This window comes from Parasteatoda tepidariorum, chromosome 2 (assembly GCF_043381705.1).
Source record: "Parasteatoda tepidariorum isolate YZ-2023 chromosome 2, CAS_Ptep_4.0, whole genome shotgun sequence".
Lineage (NCBI taxonomy): Eukaryota > Metazoa > Arthropoda > Arachnida > Araneae > Theridiidae > Parasteatoda > Parasteatoda tepidariorum.
In genome coordinates this window covers 16,608,682-16,627,504 of record NC_092205.1, presented here as the reverse complement: position 1 = coordinate 16,627,504, position 18,823 = coordinate 16,608,682, and the positions used below count along the sequence as shown (strand labels likewise).

The 18,823-nt window shown below is 33.2% G+C and overlaps 1 protein-coding gene across 1 annotated transcript; it reads right to left on the bottom strand.

Moving 5' to 3' along the window:
* Positions 1-1,024: 1,024 nt before the first annotated feature.
* On the bottom strand, positions 1,025-17,922 carry LOC107455955 (sn-1-specific diacylglycerol lipase ABHD11). The gene is made up of 6 exons (XM_016073689.3): positions 17,582-17,922; positions 15,841-15,994; positions 8,406-8,579; positions 8,133-8,321; positions 4,124-4,323; positions 1,025-1,336 (listed from the first exon to the last, which is right to left on the bottom strand). The coding sequence occupies exons 1-6, from the start codon at positions 17,587-17,589 to the stop codon at positions 1,204-1,206; spliced, it is 858 nt and encodes a 285-aa protein (XP_015929175.2). The 5' UTR covers positions 17,590-17,922; the 3' UTR covers positions 1,025-1,203.
* Between the last annotated feature and the right edge of the window lie 901 nt (positions 17,923-18,823).

The window sequence follows — 18,823 nt, the reverse complement described above, 5'->3', positions numbered from 1 at the left end:
TCTTAACGATCAGCCCACTTTGCGGGATCTAATCATCAGTAAGATGTTTGTACCATGAAGCTGTTTTTTTTTCTCTTTTTTTGGCATCATCACTGTTGTTGCTGTAAACACGTATTCTTGTATTCTTGCTAATTTAAATTTTTAGTAAATATCCTAAATTTATTGTTTTCTTTTGGCTAACAACGTTCTTGTGTGTAATGAGTCCATTTTTGGTTTTCCCCTGATATATAGATTTATACAGAGAGAGAGAGAAAGAGAGATGGTAGAAGGATAGATAGGTAGACAGCGATATTACTAAACGTAAAATTTATCTATTCAATTCGTATAGAATTTTTTTTAATTTGAAGTTGTTGTTGTTGTTGTAGTTCATTTACGTCGCACTAGAGATGCTCAATGGGTTATTGGCGACGGTCTGGGAAACATCCCCGAGGATAATCCGACGACATGCCATCACAATTTTGATCCTCTGGAGAGGGGATGGCACCCCCGCTTCGGCAGTCTACGACCTGTACGCGAAATCGGACGCTTTACGGTTGAACAGTTTAACGAGGACCAATACCGCATACCCTCAATCCCCACGCAGATTGATCCAAGTGGTCACCCACCCGCACACTGACCGTAGCCAGTGATGGACTTCGGTGATCTGCTGGGAACCGTGTCTTAACGATCAGTCCTCTGCGGGACATTTCGTTGATGAAATTTCAGAAATAGAAAATACTTAAAACTCATAAGTAGCTTTAAAATAAAAATATTTATAGAAAAAAAATGATTGGGAAATTTTACTCATTTTTCAATTGGTTGAATATTTAACAAATAGATTTACAGTTGATAGAAACAGAACTTTTAAGGTCAAGAAGAATTTTTTATATGCAGGTGCGAAGATGAAACGAAAACCATACAGCTTTTTTTTAAAAATGAAACTTATTATATTTTCAAATCAGAATTCTAATTCAATAACAATGTTAAATAAATATAAATTTGTATTGATTTTAAAACAGAAAATAAATCGAACACCTGCAAAAAGTTCTATTGTTGTTCTAGCTGCAAATTTTTATTTTGTACTAGTTGAAGTGATTTCGAACTCATTAAATCTTTCGAATTCAAACAGGTTTACATTTCAATAAAAAATAAAATTAATTTTCATTTAACATAAATTACTTTTCAATAGCTACAAGTATGTAATGAGAAATGGAATTTTAACTGTTACTGCAATCGGCTCACAATCGTTTGCACAAATTTTTCAGGAAATTCTCCATGAATACTGTGCGATGCCCCTTCGAATTCAATTAATTCAGCTTTCGGGAAATGTTTCTTTATGTGAGACTCCTCGTTTCCCCTAAAATAAAGTTAATTAGGTAGAAAAAAATATTTTAGTTACACGAAAATTTTTATAAAATTTAAGTAAATATAAAATTTAAGCTTAATCATAGCATGCCTTACCCGGTGGACTTGGTGACAATTGGCGGTGATTGGGAGGGCGATAAAGCTTCAATCTGTAGTTATTTGTACATTCAGCTTTATTTTTTTTAATGACAGTTTTATAATTGCGCTGATCGCAAAAAATAGGATATTGTATTGGAGGTGGATATTTAACGTTGTGATGATGTATATGACTTATTTCAATTTCAGCTGATGGGAAAAGAAAAGTATTGACTTAAGTAATGTTTAATTGGTGTTTTGTTTCTCTAGGCAGCAACTTCCGCGGAAATTCAATTGCTAAGTCTTGGTTTTAGGATTGAATATTTTTTCCCTGCCGAATCAATGTTTTTTTTTTATTTTAATTTTTTTATTTTTATTTCCAATGAGCTGCATTACCGGTCTTGCCGATGAGCAGACCTAGTGCGTTCTCCAGAGGTGGTATCCCAGGACCACCACAATGGGTGAGATACCGTTGGTGATGTTAATTTGGACGTCTAGTTTCTGCCACACTAGATGGCAGCACCGAGACTCTATTTGGATGCTAAAGTGCACTAGGAATTTAATTTTGCCGGAAATTCCAAAAGCCAATAAGGCACTCCAGGGATCATTTACATGCCGCATAATCATACGACATGGCCGCTGAGGATTTTCTGCATCCCGAAAATCCGGTGTCTGGGCCGGGGATCGAACCCGCAGACTTGGGCTCAGAAGGCCGACGACAAACCAACTGCGTCACCCAGCCACTGAATCAATGTTATGGTAGGTATTATTTTGAATAGAATGTTAAATGTACGCTGTAACTGTTGTGGTATGGGAAAAGCTTTCTTATGAATCTGGAGTAATTTTTTTATTGATAATGCATTTGCTAAAATGATGATAAAAGATTGTTATAACTTCAATGTATTTTGAGGAAATGAAGTAGGATACGCGTGTTTATTATTGTATCTTTTTTATGCCTGTTTCGCATCGTTAAATAATAGTTTTGTGTTTATACATTGCTATTTTTTTTTAGGAAACTTGCAACAACATATCATGTTTAGCGCTGTAAAATAATAGTTTGGGATTATTTCAGTAAGTTATCTACCTTAGTAATAGAATTTTTTTTTAAATAAATGAGTTGAGTTTTTTTTTTAGTGCCATGGTCCGGTACACCGTACACTGACATTTTTTATTGTTAAATTAAACTGCCCAGTATGAATTTGCCATTTTCGGGTTACGATTTTTTATGTTTTCGCCTACGCCAAAGTTTGGCGATAATCGCATATAAGTTATTTCGGCGTTGGCAACTGTTTGGGAACAAGCGTCAACTCGTCATTTACGTTCTGACGACATTTTTCGAAATCGCGCCAAGAGTGCAAAGTATACTAGGATTTTACCAAAACTTTCTACATACGGAAGTAATTCAAAAGCTATTTGCATTTTATTTTTTAAAGATAAATCAACTAAACTTGGACATCAAGTTGGCCTAGGGTTCGGCCAAATATCCACCCGTAGGGGCCTCCCTGGCCGAGCGGTATCGAAGGTCCAAACGCTCTGTTAAGCGTGGAGGTAGCGGGTTCGAATCCCGCTGTAACCCTGGATGTATTCTTTGTGATGTCTTTCTCTGAATTGTTCTATCTGTATTTTCTACTTGACAATGACTTATAAGCCTATATATTGAGCACACAAGTCAGCAAATGTATGTAATTTCAATAAAAATAAATAAATAAAATATCCACCCGTATACGGTGCATTGGTGCTGAAAATAAGTCTGGAAAAGTGTGTTCGCTATCTTATCACCACTAGATCTCAAAAATCATTAAAGACACGCGATGATAATTAAAAAGGTATTCACATTAAATTTTTTAACGACAAATGCATTCAACTTTGAGTTGCGAGATCGAAAAGCAGCCCATACTTCAGGTTGAAAGCTGGAAGTCGTTATTTTCAGTTAAATCAACATTTCACGCGTATGCGCTAAAAATTAGTAGTCGTTATGACTGCGTTTTTCAGTTAGACTTATGTAAGGCAGAATAGGGATTTTAATTGTCCATAGACCATAAGTAGAACCATACGTTTTACATAATAGCATACACACAATACACGTTAAGCCATACTTGGTCTCATAATTCATCTGCATAAAATTAAATAAAAAATAACTTGTATTGTATTTTTTAAGGATAAATAAACCAAACTTTGAGTTGTGCGATCGGAATGCAACTCATACTTCTGGCTGAACTCAGAAGGGAGTCGTAATTTTAAACTAAATCAACATTTCACGTGCATGCACAACAAGTTGTAGGCAGGCCCTCCGAAGCAACTGAGCTGATTTTTCTTATTTGAATATATTTTAAGACTGTTAGAAAATTATTGACAACATTTGTGTCTGTTTTAAGCAATTGTTAAATTATATTCTGTTTTAAATTGCAGTTTATAACTAAATATAGCATAAACAATAAATAAAAAACTGCAATCATATTAGAGAGGAATATAAAACAATATTATGATAAGAATTATGCTCCTCTCTGCTGTAAATTTTAACTACTGTAACAAAAATAATTACAATTTTGTTAAAGAATTCGAACTTTTAACCTAAAAAAGGAATTTAATAGAGTTCTTATGGTAAGCGAATAAAAATTTTTGTTTTAAGAATCAGAACTTAGATGCTCGCGAAATATGCATAAATATTAAGAAATTTATAAAATGCAAACTTTTTTGAACTTACACAGCAAATGGTGAATTTCCACCATACAGGAAATAAGCAGGGCCATTAAACTCTCCACTGGGATTGGTTCTCAAAGTTTCTGGATCTCTAAATGATTTAAGCATTGGATCTTTCACGAAATTTATGTCATATCCTCCATCTGATTTTCTTTTCAAGAGAAGTTTAGATTTCTTTAAAACCTCTTTTGGTGAAAACATCTCCTGAAATTTAAATAATTTGTATCGTTATAAAATAGAACTTTAGTTATGAATTCTTCCATAGATCTAATGATCCGATCATCACGTCCTTGGACTCAATGTTTCGAGAGGGTAACCCCAAATATGCTAATTGATTAGTACTGTCGATATTTTTAGATACGAAATCAGACACAAAAACGTACTTTCTCTGAATAAACATACCTTTTTATCACCGAATTTGGATTTTTGATCCCCAAAATATGGGGGGGGGTAGCCGCAATCTAAGAAATATGGTTTCAATAGTTTGGTCCGGAGAGCGGTCCGAAGTTTAGACCCCTTAATGTAAATTTTACTTTTTGCGTGTTTCACCATATCTCGAGAATGAATTCTTTGAGGGAATTGAAAAATTTTTGTCCACAATTATCAAATTCATTTTTTTGAAGATAATTTCATGCAAAATATAACTTTAAGTAAATATTTATTGCTTTTTATTTTTTATTACTTATTTAATAATAGTCGAATAAAAATTTGAATTATAAGGCCATTTCTAATGCATTTAAAAAAATGCCATTTTAAATGGCAAAATACAAAGTTTTATTGAAATCGATCGAATAGTTAATGAGAAAACGAATTTTGAAAAAGTCATTGGTTTAAAATTCTATTTTCCAGGAACTATTCGACTGATTTCGTTTAAATTTTGAATTTTTCGATTTAAAATGAAATTTTTCAAAATGATGTAACATTTTTTATATCTTACTATTCAAAATTTTTGAATATAAATAAAATAATAAAAGATAACAAATATTTTCTAAACGTTACATTTTGCATGAAATTATCTTCGGATAAACGACTTTTATAATTGTATGCTAAAGTTTTACAATTCGCTTAAAGAGTTCTCGAAATAATGGCGAATATGCATAAAGTAAAATTAACGTTATGGAATCCAAACTTCTTGACCAAACTATTAGATTCAGTTACCGATTTCAGCTACCCCCTATATTTCGGGGTTCAAAAGTCTGAATCCGTCGAGTAAAAGGTATGTTTATTCAGACAATGTGCGTTTCGTAACTAAATTTATCGTCTGCATTAATTAATTAGCATATTTCAGGTCACCCCCTCAAATCCCTAAGAGTGAGTCATAGGACGTGAAGACCTGATCATTAGATCACAAGTTATTCATGGTGGTCCGTTTTTTATTTTGCGCACTGTACAGTGTTATAAAATGTTAAAATTGGTACACGAAAGTACGGCCCGCAACGCAAACCTATCCTAAATTGAAAAAAATAAATAATTATATTTTTAACATTTATTTTAAGTTTTAACATTTTTCCGGGGAATCCCGGGCAAGACATGGATGTTCTTCCACTCTATGTGCTAACTGTCTTTACTGTCAGAGCAACGTTGGTCCTCATAATATGGTGCAACTGAAAGAGTGGCCAACAAATCTGCCCTTCAGATGCCTTTGTGACGAATAGTTACTGTCCAGGTGAGCATTGGAAGAAAAAAAATATTAAAAATAGCTGAAACTTTCATAGATCCATTTCGTTGGGTTGCAGGAACTTTTGGCACTAGTATTGTGAACCATTGAAGGTTCAAGTCTTTTGACGTAGAATGCCAGTAGTCTTGCTTCAATCGGTTCCTTCGCCTGAGGACATAGGTTCCACACGTGCGTGTTGGATCACAGGAGTCGGTAGCAGATACTCATCACCACACATTTTTTAGCGCACAAACGTGCCAGTTCCTTCTAGCACTACTTTTAATTTTTCTATCACCGCTAAGTCAAAGTATGGTTCATTTATGATAATTAGTCTTTTATTTATGCAGTCTTGCCACATAAATGTGTATGCCGAAGTGCCCTGCGTGATTTCTCAATGGAAGGAGGCGGCCTTGGCCAAAGATCTCGCAATATATGCTTTTCCAGAATTTGGTTCCCCGCAAAGATAAAGTGTGTTTTCCTTTTTTTCGGCCCTACCCATGACTTTAATTGTGTTTAATACGAATTCGCGAGTGTCGATACCTAGGAATTCGCACCATTTTTGGATAATGGATGCGCTTTTCATCGGACAAAGGCATTCAGTGTTAGGGTTCATGTACTCTTGACAGAGTTGAAGTATGGGTTTGTCCAGGCAAGACTGCATCGCTAGTTGTAGGGCTTTCTTAAAATTAATTGTGAAATTTCGTTTGCAAAAGATATAGTCGAACTCTTTATTGTGATGGAAGTAATTTATTATTTCTGATTCGGATTCTGCTCGTGTCTCTAAAATCACTTGTATGATTTTGCTAATGTCCTCACACGTGACGTTTTTGCTATCTTCCCGGTCTTTTCTTTTCATTGAAACGTGTTGCCACACGTTTCAATGTCATCGGTGACTTTGCTTAATAAGAAATCTAGTTGCGAATTTTCTGATGAATTGTTTAAGACAATTTGGCGAGGGGGAATTTTCATGTATGCAAGGAAATTCACCGGTGCTATACACTTTTGAGACTTAAAGAAGGAGCGCATTTTTTTGGTCGCTGTCAAAGCGTTGATTAGCATTTAATTCGATTAATCCGTGGTAATGTAATTTCTTGTACTCGCAAGTATCGTCTAGGACGTGTTCCGATAAAATAACCGATCGTTTTTTGAAGAGAGTTTTTAAAAGGGTGCAGTCGTCTAACCAGATAGCGTTTAAAATACTAAAAACCATAATTCGATAGTCGAATTTTCATTCGGACGATGAATTACCTGAACTGGTTCCTGGTCGAGGCATTTTCTAGAAGTAAACTGGCACTGTTGTTTGAGATAAAAAAAGAGAAAGTGATATAGATCACTTAACATGTTTTCGGAATGTGTTGTTTTCGTTCAGAACGCGCTTTCTTTTTATATTCATCTTTAGACATGTCTCTCTCTTCTTCTTCTGTTTGAGCAGGTGTTTTTCTAGAAAGCGCGACGTGATCCGTTGGATTTATTATAAATTTTATTGATCTTGTCTTGGATGAACAAGTTCTGTTTAATTTTAAACAGAGATATAATTGATATGTGTAATTAATTAAAATTTCTTAATTATTGAAATAAATGGATTTTTTCTTTAATTTAGAAAAGCCTGCTTGATCATCACTCCCTCCTATCCTGCACGTTTGTGATGCAGGGTAGGAAGGTGTATAGTGTATCTAGCTCTAATATGTATGACGTAAGAGATGATGTCATGATAATATTAAGCTAGTGACTTAACCCTCCCTTCTTCCCCACAGGGAAGAGCTAGTTACTAGGCTAGTATCTAGGCTCTCCTTCTTCCCTGAAGGGAAGGAGGATAGATGTGTATACTAGACCTTCACCTGAGGGGAAGGAGGGAGTGATGATATAGAAGGAGTAATCCTCTATAATATAGTTGTAATGGACTAACTAATTTTCTTTCCTTCTTTCCTTACTACTCACTATAGGCCCTGCCTCTACTACTACAACACTTACGCAATTTGAGCTGTGCGAACAAAGGAGGTCGACCTCCTTTGTTCGCACAGCTTAAATTGCTTAGGAATACATAGAGGGAGTGTAGTGATGATGGCGGTACATCGGAGGATGTATCGCCAACGATTTCTAAAGTTATAAAAGAATCTCGGGAAGTATTTCTCGGGAAATTTAAAAAATGTTAAAAACTCGAAATGTCTCTTCCATTATTGTAGGGTAGTGAACGATAATTTTTTTAAAATAAATGTTTGGTACGGTTATTTCAGAACACTCTCTATACATGGAAACTTTTCAGGATTTAAATGTAATATTAACGCGTAATATTAATATTGACGTGCAATATTAAAATCTTCCAATGTTGTAAAAAAAATTAATTTGCTTCACTTACGGTCCCTGGATTTTTCTCATAAAGAATATCTACAGCTTGGTTATAAGCATCGCTTTCTTTTAAATCTTTTGGAAGATTGCGTACAACTTCAGTCCAAACTGTTATGTATTTGACAGCATCGTCAACAATTTGAGCAGGAATTTTCTTTATAAACATGTCCTCTGAAAATACCATTTCAACTCTATCGGGCTAAAAAAGAAATGTTTCATGAACTTCAAAAAAATTTAAGCATTTTAATCTCTTTATTCTCCAAAAATAATATAACGATATTACCTTTTTAAGCGCAGAATCTGTGGCTGTGAGGCCTCCCATACTATGGCCAACTAAAACTGCTTTTTTAATGTCCAGTCCATTCATGAAATGAAATAGGTCTTCAACGTTTAAGTCATAATTGTAGTGTTCAGATGATTCGCTTTCTCCGTGGTTCCTTGCATCGTATACGTAGGCCTGAAGAATATAGAACAATATTTAATGCTCTTATTTTTTATTTTCGTGGAATGAAACTAGGCTTAGTCTTGGTATACGTTACTTGGTGGATTTAGCGACACTGACGATGTTAAGGAGGGAGCTGAAGTTTACAATCCATTGTAGTACATTTGGCGAGATACAGTGCTTTTAAAATTGATTTTAAGCCAATTTGCATTTTGGAATAAATTTCTTTATGGTATTTAAAGAAAAAAAAATTTATGATCATCTTGAAATATAGATTACTTCATGATGCTAAATTAATGTATGCTTATAATATAAGTTAAATCACGAATAGAGCAATAAGATATGCAGAAAAGGAAATTTTTAAAACGTTGTTAATTAGTTAAACTTCTGATTTCAATATTTTTTACTTCATCGCAAAGTAGTTTAAATAACGATAAGTTTCAACGCGTTATTTCGGCAATGGCGATGATTGACGAGATTTTCCAAAATCACTCCAAGCGTTTAACGCTGTTTTTTTCGAAGTTCTGTCGCCAAGGAAAATAAAACTGTCATAGTTTAAGTGCCTTTCACTTGAAACAATGCAATGATTTTAAACTTTATATATAATCTTGCCGTGAAGAATTATCTGGGCCTTAGAATAGACAAGTAACGAAAATATTTAAAAAATTATTAAGCCTTTTCTATAAATTAAATTAAATAAATCAAAATTTAAAAGTCGTCAATTTGGTGACATTTTCCACCTAGATGAAAATCATCAAAATCACTGTAATATTCTCAGTTTTTGCAAATCTTTATCAGTCCAAGTAGTGCAACATTGGAGTAAGTTTTTGAATATTAAAAAATTAGACTGCAAATGCTTTTCATTTTCACAAAATTGTGGCTTTTCTTCATATTAATGTTTTGCGCCATTTTCAAAATAAGTACAGACAGATCTAGCTTTAGATAGGCTGAACTTGATCTAATAGCTATGAGTAACAGTTGCAAACTCCCAGCATTTATAAAAATAGCATATTATTCGCAAAAAAGCATCTTTTACGACGGAGCATATTACGACGGAGCCTTCGAAAGACAGCATTAACACATACTAGGATTTTACCCTAAACATTTTCGTAGATGTAATTAATACACAATATTGTAATCACAAATATAATATTTTCATATTAGTCAACTTCTCTCACTTTTTTTTTCGGGGTGTTTTTCTCAAATATTCAAAGTGCGTTATCATTTATTTTTGGTTTAATAAGCTTTATATACAATGATTATGCTCACTACTAAATATAAACAATTTAAACTAATTTTAGATCTGATAAAAAATACCGTGAAAGTCTACTGAAATTCGCGATCGCAACGAACTATAGGGGGCGTTGTTGTATGAGACAAATACCTGCGATTTCTATATGAACAGCCATTCATTTACTCTGGAGACGTCTTTAATGTAGCGCGTAGCATTGCAACGTTCCTTCTTCATTGTGGCTTATTAAATTTAAAAAAGAAAAATGTTTGATATTCTTTCTTATGCAAACGAAAACAAAATGGTTTTTTTTTTTTTTTTAGAGAAGGAACACCCAAAACACATCGGAAAAATATTTGTAAGCAAACAGAAAAAAATATGTATATTCTTATAAGAGTTAAAACCTAATGCCTTAGAAATAGTTTTACTAAATTTAATGATATAACATGAAAGGCCTATTTAAGCTTTACATTCCATAGTTTTAAGAATATACTTCAAAAATTAAAATGAACAAAAAGTATACATAAGCGTCATAATTTTATGAGATTTAATTTTGTAAAAAATGTTTCTTGACAACAATTTTTATCAAAAAATTTCAAGTTTCAATAAAAATCATTATTTAGAAACTAAGAAACGTAAAATAAAGAATGCTGACGAAACAAAAACAAAAAAAAAATTCTTTTTTGTCGCCATTTTTAGTGCTACGAATATTCGTCTTTGGGATTTGCCAAAAACAAAACAAGATGCAATTTTATTTTTTCAGGAGGGAAATATTTTACCGAAAAAACGAAAATGTACCAATTCCCACAACATAAAACTTTATCTTGGTAAACGTACGTTTTGGAAATGTTATTTCATTTGGAATCTTATTTATCAGAGTTCATATGGCGATATGATTGTTTTGAATCTATGCTAAACTCTATATCGGCTCATTTTCCACCGAAATCCGATTAACTATTTTGATTTTAAATAAAGTGTTTTATTTTATGAATTGTCGCAAAAATTTTAAGTGTAGATTAGCGGCACTTAAAAACCGCCAAATCTGTAGCGGCGGTGGCGTTAATACGTAAGTACCGAATTTTTATTCCATACTTTTCTGAATCATATTACTTCAAACATTGGAATATACAAGAAGTATACATAAACACATAATGTTATACCATTTAATTTTTCAAAAATAGTATTTTGAGAACAATATTTATCAAAAAGTTATAAATTAAAAAACGGAAAATAAAGAATTCTTAGGATAAAAAAAACGATTTTAAGAATTCTTAACATTGAAATAAAAACTTTCATATTGTTTCTTTTTTTATTATTCTTATAGTTCTTAATCAGACGTAAAAAACCATTCTGTAGAGAACCATCATCAAATGAAAAAAAAATATTTACAAGCAAATTTTTTATTGTAAAAATCATTGCACTTACCTGATTTATGATTCCCGGAGAATTCCAAAATGATAAGTTCCTTGTTTGAAAACTTTATTCTCAAATAATAGATACATAGTTTATACCTTCATTACTTTTAGATAACATACTACACAGCAAAATTTTATAATTGATATGAATTTGAATATGTAGCTAAAAACAGAATAGCTGAATTCTAGTTGAACTTATTCTTTCAAAATTAAAAAAAACTTACCAAGAAAACGATTTAAATTAATTAAGAATCAGCACAAATGGCACTATTTCAAGTAACTTGGATAATTTTTTATTGTTGTTTTCCGAATTATATGGATACAGAAATATATACTATTCTATAACGAAGAAGAATGTTCTATAACTATTACAGTTCTGAATTCACATTTATTCATTGGAATGAAGAAAGCAATGTTGACTTCACTTTGATTTGTAAAGAATTGAGGACAGAAAAGAAGTCTTTTACCGTAATACACATATATGTAACAGTATCCGAAATCGGAAGTCATCAGTTGCAAGTTTGTTGATAATAGAAATTAAAAATTATTAGGGAATTTTTCTTCAAATGTTTGGCGTGTTCTGTTCCTGAAAGATTTACTAATATTCTGGAGAGTTTTTTCAAGTTCTTCGACCTTTTTTCCTTAGGGAAATTTTGTTTCTTATTTGCTGCTAAAAAATGGCGTCTGATTCTGTCAATGATTTTGATAGAACTAAATGAAACGTTAATAAATTAATCCTTGATGTTTTCAGGCTCCCGCTAGAGGGCGAACTCAAGCGTTGCTATCGCGATTTAAATAAATTAAGCATCTAAATCGTCACCACTTTAAATATTGAGGGTGCTAGAGCGCCATCTATACGAGTTTGGAGAAAGTGTTTTTAGAAGTGTTCTGTGAGATCATCGCTGCGTCTGCTTCGTGAAGAGCGCAGTGTTGCCAGATTGGGCTATAAGTAGCGGATTGGGCTACTTTTAAAACTCCACGCTACACAAAATCGAATTTGGGCTACCCGCTACTTTTTGGGCTACTCATTATTTTTCAAAAGCTACAAATCTTAAAAATGCGCTACTTAGAGAAATTCATGCTACTTATCTCACAGAAATACTTTTATAAAAAAAAATGTCCTTTCCTGTTCTAAAATGAGAGATTCTGTAAAGTCTGCAGTTTCTTTATCTTTTTTAAAAATATTTTCTTTTATTTCTGAAAACGCATCAGCTTTAGTTTTGGATTCTTGTTTTGTTTTGCCGCGCAGAGTCCAGAATCTCTCCATATGCTTCAATTCATAGACTCGTGAAAACGCAAAGATATATATGGAAATATGCACGGCTAGTATGATGGGGAAAAAAAGCTTTAACTCCAACCATTATTAATCGCTTATCATCTGGAAAAATCGCGTGACCTGTAATCTGAGCTAAAACGAAATATTGAATTTGGTGAAATTATGAACATCGCAGCTCATCGAAAGCAACTCGTGAATTGTCGTTATATCGCGATCGTCATTATGAGCAGCTCATCGAAATTTAAGTCCCTCAGTGGACTGATCGTTAAGACACGGTTCCCGACAGATCATTGAAGTCAAACATCACTGGCTGAGCCGTGATGGCTCAGGGTAGAGAGTGTTCGCCTTCCACTGAGGTGAACCGGGGTTCGATCCCGGTGATGGCTGGTCGATACGAATTCCGCATCCTGCTTGCACCGACCACAGAGCTGACGTGAAATATCCTCAGTGGTAGACAGATCTTGGGTTTGAGTCCCCTTGCCGTGAAGCTAACCGTGAGAGTTCTCGTGGTCTTCCTCTCCATGTAACGCAAATGCCGGTTAGTTGCATCAAAAAGTCCTCCACAATGGCAAAATTTCTCCCAATACTTGATCCAGGTTTTCCCTTGTCTTCTGGATTGGATTCAAAAATACAAGGCTACGGAGTTGAACATTAGTAGCCGTAAACCCAAAAAATTGGGTCGGCTGTTCAACGACGGTTATAAAAAAATTAATAAAACACCACTGGCTGCGGTCAGTGTGCGGGTGGGTGACCACGTGGATCAGTCTGCGTAGAGACCGAGATCGTGCGGTATGGGTCCTCGTTAAACTGTTCTACCGTGAAGTGCTCGACTTCGCGTGCAGGTCGTCAGGCTACTGANTTGTTGATAATAGAAAAGTAAAAATTATTGAGGAGTTTTTCTTCAATGTTTGGCGTGTTTCTGAAAGATTTGCCAATGTTCTGGCAAGTGTTTTCAAGTTCTTCGGCCTTTTCCTTAGGGAAATTTTGTTTCTTATTTGCTGCTGAAAAATGGCATCCGATTCTGTCAATGATTTTGGTGGAACTAAATGAAAACGTGATAAATTAATGTCTGATATTTACAGGCTCCCGCTAGAGGGCGTACTCGAACGTTGCGATCGCGAATAGCTGAAATCTAGTTGAAATTATTCTTTCAAAACTCAAAAATAGTTACCAAGAAAATGATTAAAAATTTATTAATAATCAGCACAAATGGCACTATTTCAAGTAATTTGGATGATTTTTTATTGTTGTTTTCCGAATTATATAGATACAGAAATATATACTATTCTATACCGAAGAAGTATGTTCTATAACTATTACAGTTCAAATAAAATGAGAATTTAAAGTCCACTAGCGTGTTTATTATGTGAGTGAAGAATTTTATAGTGTGATTTCATATCAAACGGGCCAAACAAGAGGGAAACAGAAAGGACATTTGGTTTGACATCTATGCATATATGAACTAAACATATGTGATGCCATTATAGATATTACATATTTCATAGTAGACCTGAAAATTTAAATTTTCATTTAGTAGCCAGAGGCCGGTAGACTCGAAAGACTTAGGTGCCGCGTTTTCTCTAACTTAATGAGTCGGTGGCTGATATCGATAGGTCCTTTTCGTTTGATAGACACTTTTTGAAAACTTTTGTTTTGCTTAGATTAAATTATATTTTAAAAAAATCTCATATTAGAAATAATTTAAGGGTATAAAAATGTAATTCAATGAAAACAATATAAATGAATGACACAATTTAATTGCCATACTGACTTTAAAGAATTTTAAGTAAAAACATCTGAGAAGGCAAAAGAGAATTATACCGTGAATGACCGAAATCATGAGAATGTCAACTTTCATCGGTGAATGTCAACAATCACCTATTCGCTTTGTTGAATGTCCGAAATATTTGTTATATCCGATTTGATATTAATTCATTCGTTGATATTTCATATTTATTCGATATTTTAATATCTGCTGATTATAGATTAGGAGAAACATCAGTGTTCCGAGTGATATTGAACCTTGAAAAAACATCAGTGTAGGGTATACCGGGCAAATGTATAACGGCCAATGGCAATTTTAATAACTGCTGAGGATAGATTAGGAGAAACATCAGTGTTCCGAGTGATACTGAACCTTGAAAAAACATCAGTGTAGGGTATACCGGGCAAATGTATAACTGACAGTGGCACTTTACTACACCTAATATATATTTCGGACATTTACCAAGGCGACTATGTGATTGTCAACATTCACCGGTGAAAGTCAACAACCACTAATTTCTTTCGTTCACAAGAACTTATACATTACGACTTCGAAATATGTGATCTTTTATATGTGAATTGTCTCCTTCCATATAAACTTTCTACCACAAATCCATGGATTCTGAAGAATCAAAATTTATTGAAAATTCTATTTTCCTGAGTTTTTTTGACATTGATTATGATATGTACTCTTATCATTAAATGATTATTTCAAAAAGTGATGGGAAAAAGAAACTGGTTGTTTATTTAAGCTCCATTTTGACTCACCTTGGGGCTAGTGGTGTTTGGTTATTTTCAGGTCTATTTCCTAGCTTATTCATTTTATTAAATTCTTAACTTCATGTTTATTTTTTTCCTTCTTTTCTCAATAAAAATTATATTTAACTTATTATTCCACGTAGTCACAGAAAAGCGAAAGTCAATTTTTAAAAATAGATATATTTCCTTTTACTGCTCTCCATTCGTATAAAAATTCATATCCTTTATTTACTTCCCATAATTTTATTACGTGTTTTACGCTTCATCTTTTGCGAAATCAAATAGAAAATTACTCTGCCTCGGTTGGTTTTATTTTCGATAAATCACCAAATGATAGTTCTAAACTGCTTACTATTTCAATTAACTTTTGAGATTACAAATTTCTCGATAAAAGCTATATAAATAGAAAACCAATCACTTATGTCATAGATAAATATAATATCAATGGTGATATATTTCTTCCTTTTTTTGTGTCTAGGATAAGAATTGAAAATAAAAAGAAAAATGGCTTATGAACTGATTGATTTTATTCATTGTTGAACAAATATTTTAAACTATAAAACCATAAATTTATATTTTGAGTCAACATTTATTTGAAATTATTTTTCTTTACATCTTTGCAGTTCAAAGAAAAAAAAAGCTAAAATTACTAGGTTTTTTTTATGTTAAAAATTTCATATTTTTCTGATGTAATTTTAATTCAGTCGTCTGTAATTGGATGACCGTTTAGTTGAATCCCAGGGAATGCAATCCATCAGCTTTTGCATGCCACGGCGCAATTTAAAAAAAATCTCTTAGAAGAATAAAAAATATTAATAAAAAAAGACTTACTTTTCTTTTTGTTTTGTTTGCGATGGTTTGTGGTATATCATCCCACATCTCTTTCGAACAAATAACACCGTGTAAAAATATGACTGGTGCTAATGCATCATTACTTCCTCCAGCTGGTTCGAAAGCTTTGTAAGCAATTTTTACAGGTTTATAACTAAAGTAAACAATTAAAATGATTAAAAATGCACAGAAAATACAAGTACTTTGTTATTTTATACTATTAACATTTTTATTAAGTGCAAAAAGAAAACAGATGTAAGGACCGTTCATGTAGGGGTTTGTTTTTTGTATATTTTTGTTGACGAAGGATGAGGAGGAGTATGATCAATACTTATGTTTGACATTAAAATCCTTTTACTTCAATTTTTTTTTGAAATAAAGAAATAAATAGCAGTTAACCACTTTAATCAGCTTGCGTAGGGACGAGGGTGCGCTGTATCTGCCCTCGTTAAACTGTACTACCGTGGTGTGCTTTACTTCGCACTCAGGTCGCCGGGTGCCGAAGCGGGGGAGTCATCCCCACAGCAAAGGATCAAAATTGCGATGGTATGCCTTCTGATCATCTTCAAGGATGTTACCCTGACCATCAACTGAAGCACAGAGTGCAGCTCTAGTGTGACGTAAATAAAGTACTATTAAGAAAATAATTAGGTAAAAAATTGGAAATTTGAAATAGAGAGATAAATTTGGCGAAAGAAAAATTAGAAAAAAATTCCTTCAAAGAGTTTCAAAGGTTAAGAATTTACTTCTCAGAAGTAAAACACAAAAGATTTCTAAAAACAAATTAAAACATGGATTTAATCCTGAAATTAAATTACTTCAGTAAGTCAAATTCAAAGCAAAAATAAAGGATTGTAACTTTTTTTTACGTTAGCACAAAAATGATAATGATTTGCTTATTTTAAGTGACAAGTAGGGATGAAGTGTCTAAAATTTGCAGACATAATATGTGAACGGTCCCTTATAAGAAGAGTGAAAGACTAACAAACATAGAAAGAGATTCAAATCTTATTTATTTTTAGTAATTTGGATTAACTTTAAGTAATTTAATTTATAATTGCCTAGCCCTTATAACTTTTAGAATTATCTGTAAGAAAAAAATTAAATACAGTGGTATTGCTTGATTTCTACTACTGTAAAGTATGTTGCTTCATATAATAGAGGATGATTCAATTTAAATAAAATTTATATTGGTGTAGGATGTATATCCTGGCCGACAATTGGCAGGGATTAGGCAAGTTTTAATCATTACCTGACAGCTGCAAACAAAACTTATAACCAATAAAATTGATCGCTTAGCAGAATTTCGACCACTTCCCGACATAAACTAACAGATACAAAACTAAAGAAAAATAATCAAGAAAAATAATAAAGTAATATAAAATTAAAAAAACTACGTTTTTTACGTAATCTAAAAAAGGAAAAAATAATTATATTTTATTTTCAACATCTAAAACGGAAATAAGTATCACCATCGTAATAAACATCTATGTTCATCGAAGATGCTTGCATATCTTGCGAAAAATACTTTCGACTTACGTTTTAAATGTGGCAAAAAAAATAATAAAAAGAACTGATTTTTCCTTTCAATTCCACTTAAACAAACATAGATTAAGACTTCCATGCTGTTATATTATTTCTAAACTAAACGTGACAGCTAAAACTAGAAATATTTCACTATTTTTAATCATAACTTTTCATATAGAGAGTTGAATTTCCTTAAAAAGAAAATAATTCTTACCCTGCCATTTTCGATCAAAGAGGAGAAAATCAATCGGTGAACACTAAACAAAATTCCAATCTGCCTAAAATTTTAGTGACGCTTATACAGATTCTATCTTTTACTCTCTACTGTATATTTAATCGTTTATTCATAAACCTTTCATCAGAGTGAATCAATTAAGAAGGCCAAGGTTGGACACGAGCCACCAACTATTTAAAGCTTCTTATCAAAACTGTCACGGGAATATTTCTTACATCTTCAATAAATTGAAGGTCATATTACATAAGTTATTTCATATTTAGTTCACAATCATCTTTATCATTGCGGACTTAAAATTATATCGGCAACTTTGATGTCGACAGTCTTCAATAGAACAAAAACGTGCATTGTGTAGACTTCCCGGATCAGATAGGGTAAACAAGTCAATGTTTTTAAACTTATCATTTTTTTCCCTTCAAAAACGTCAAGAAACAGAGGTAAAAAGAAGCTGCTAGAGATTGACAGTGTTTCAAACAATTAAAGTCACAGTTAAACACTTATGCAACGTAAATAAGCAAAGAAACTCTTTGTTTTTGCGGAGAAGTTTGTGTAGAGAAATTAATGGGATATGACTGTTGTGTTGTTTCTAATGCCACTTGCCAATATCAGCAAGCCTGCTTGGGGAAACCAAGCGGATTTAAGGAAGAAGATGTCTTTTATATTTTTAGTGACACCATCCAAGGCCAAGAATACGACTTCAGCCATACACACGTCAGAGTCCGTTTATAGAACGGACCCATTCATATGCCCACACATCGTAATTTTGACCTGAACCAAAGAATGATCAATCTCCTATACAAAAATGCGAAAAAAGGTACATTATCGTATTCTATTACCATTGGCTCAGGAGATAGAGTATTCACTTACCAATGACGCTCCCCAGGTTCGAGTTCCAGTGGTGGCTGATTGATACGAATTCTGCTTCCGGCTCGTACCGACCGCAGTGCTGACTTGAAATATCCTCAATGGTAGACGGATCATAAGTTTGACGGATCATACGGGCTAACCATGGGTTGTTTTCCTCACCATGAAACGCAAATGTGTGTAAGTTTCCTCAAAAATATCCTCCATGAAGGCTACTTTATCCCAAAACTCGATCCAGGAGCTCCCTTGTCTTCTGAACCGGGTAAAAAATAACGAGACTACTGAGTCGAACATTGATAATAGTAAATTTCAGAATTGGGACCGCTTTTCAACGCCAGTTATAAAATATCTATGCTG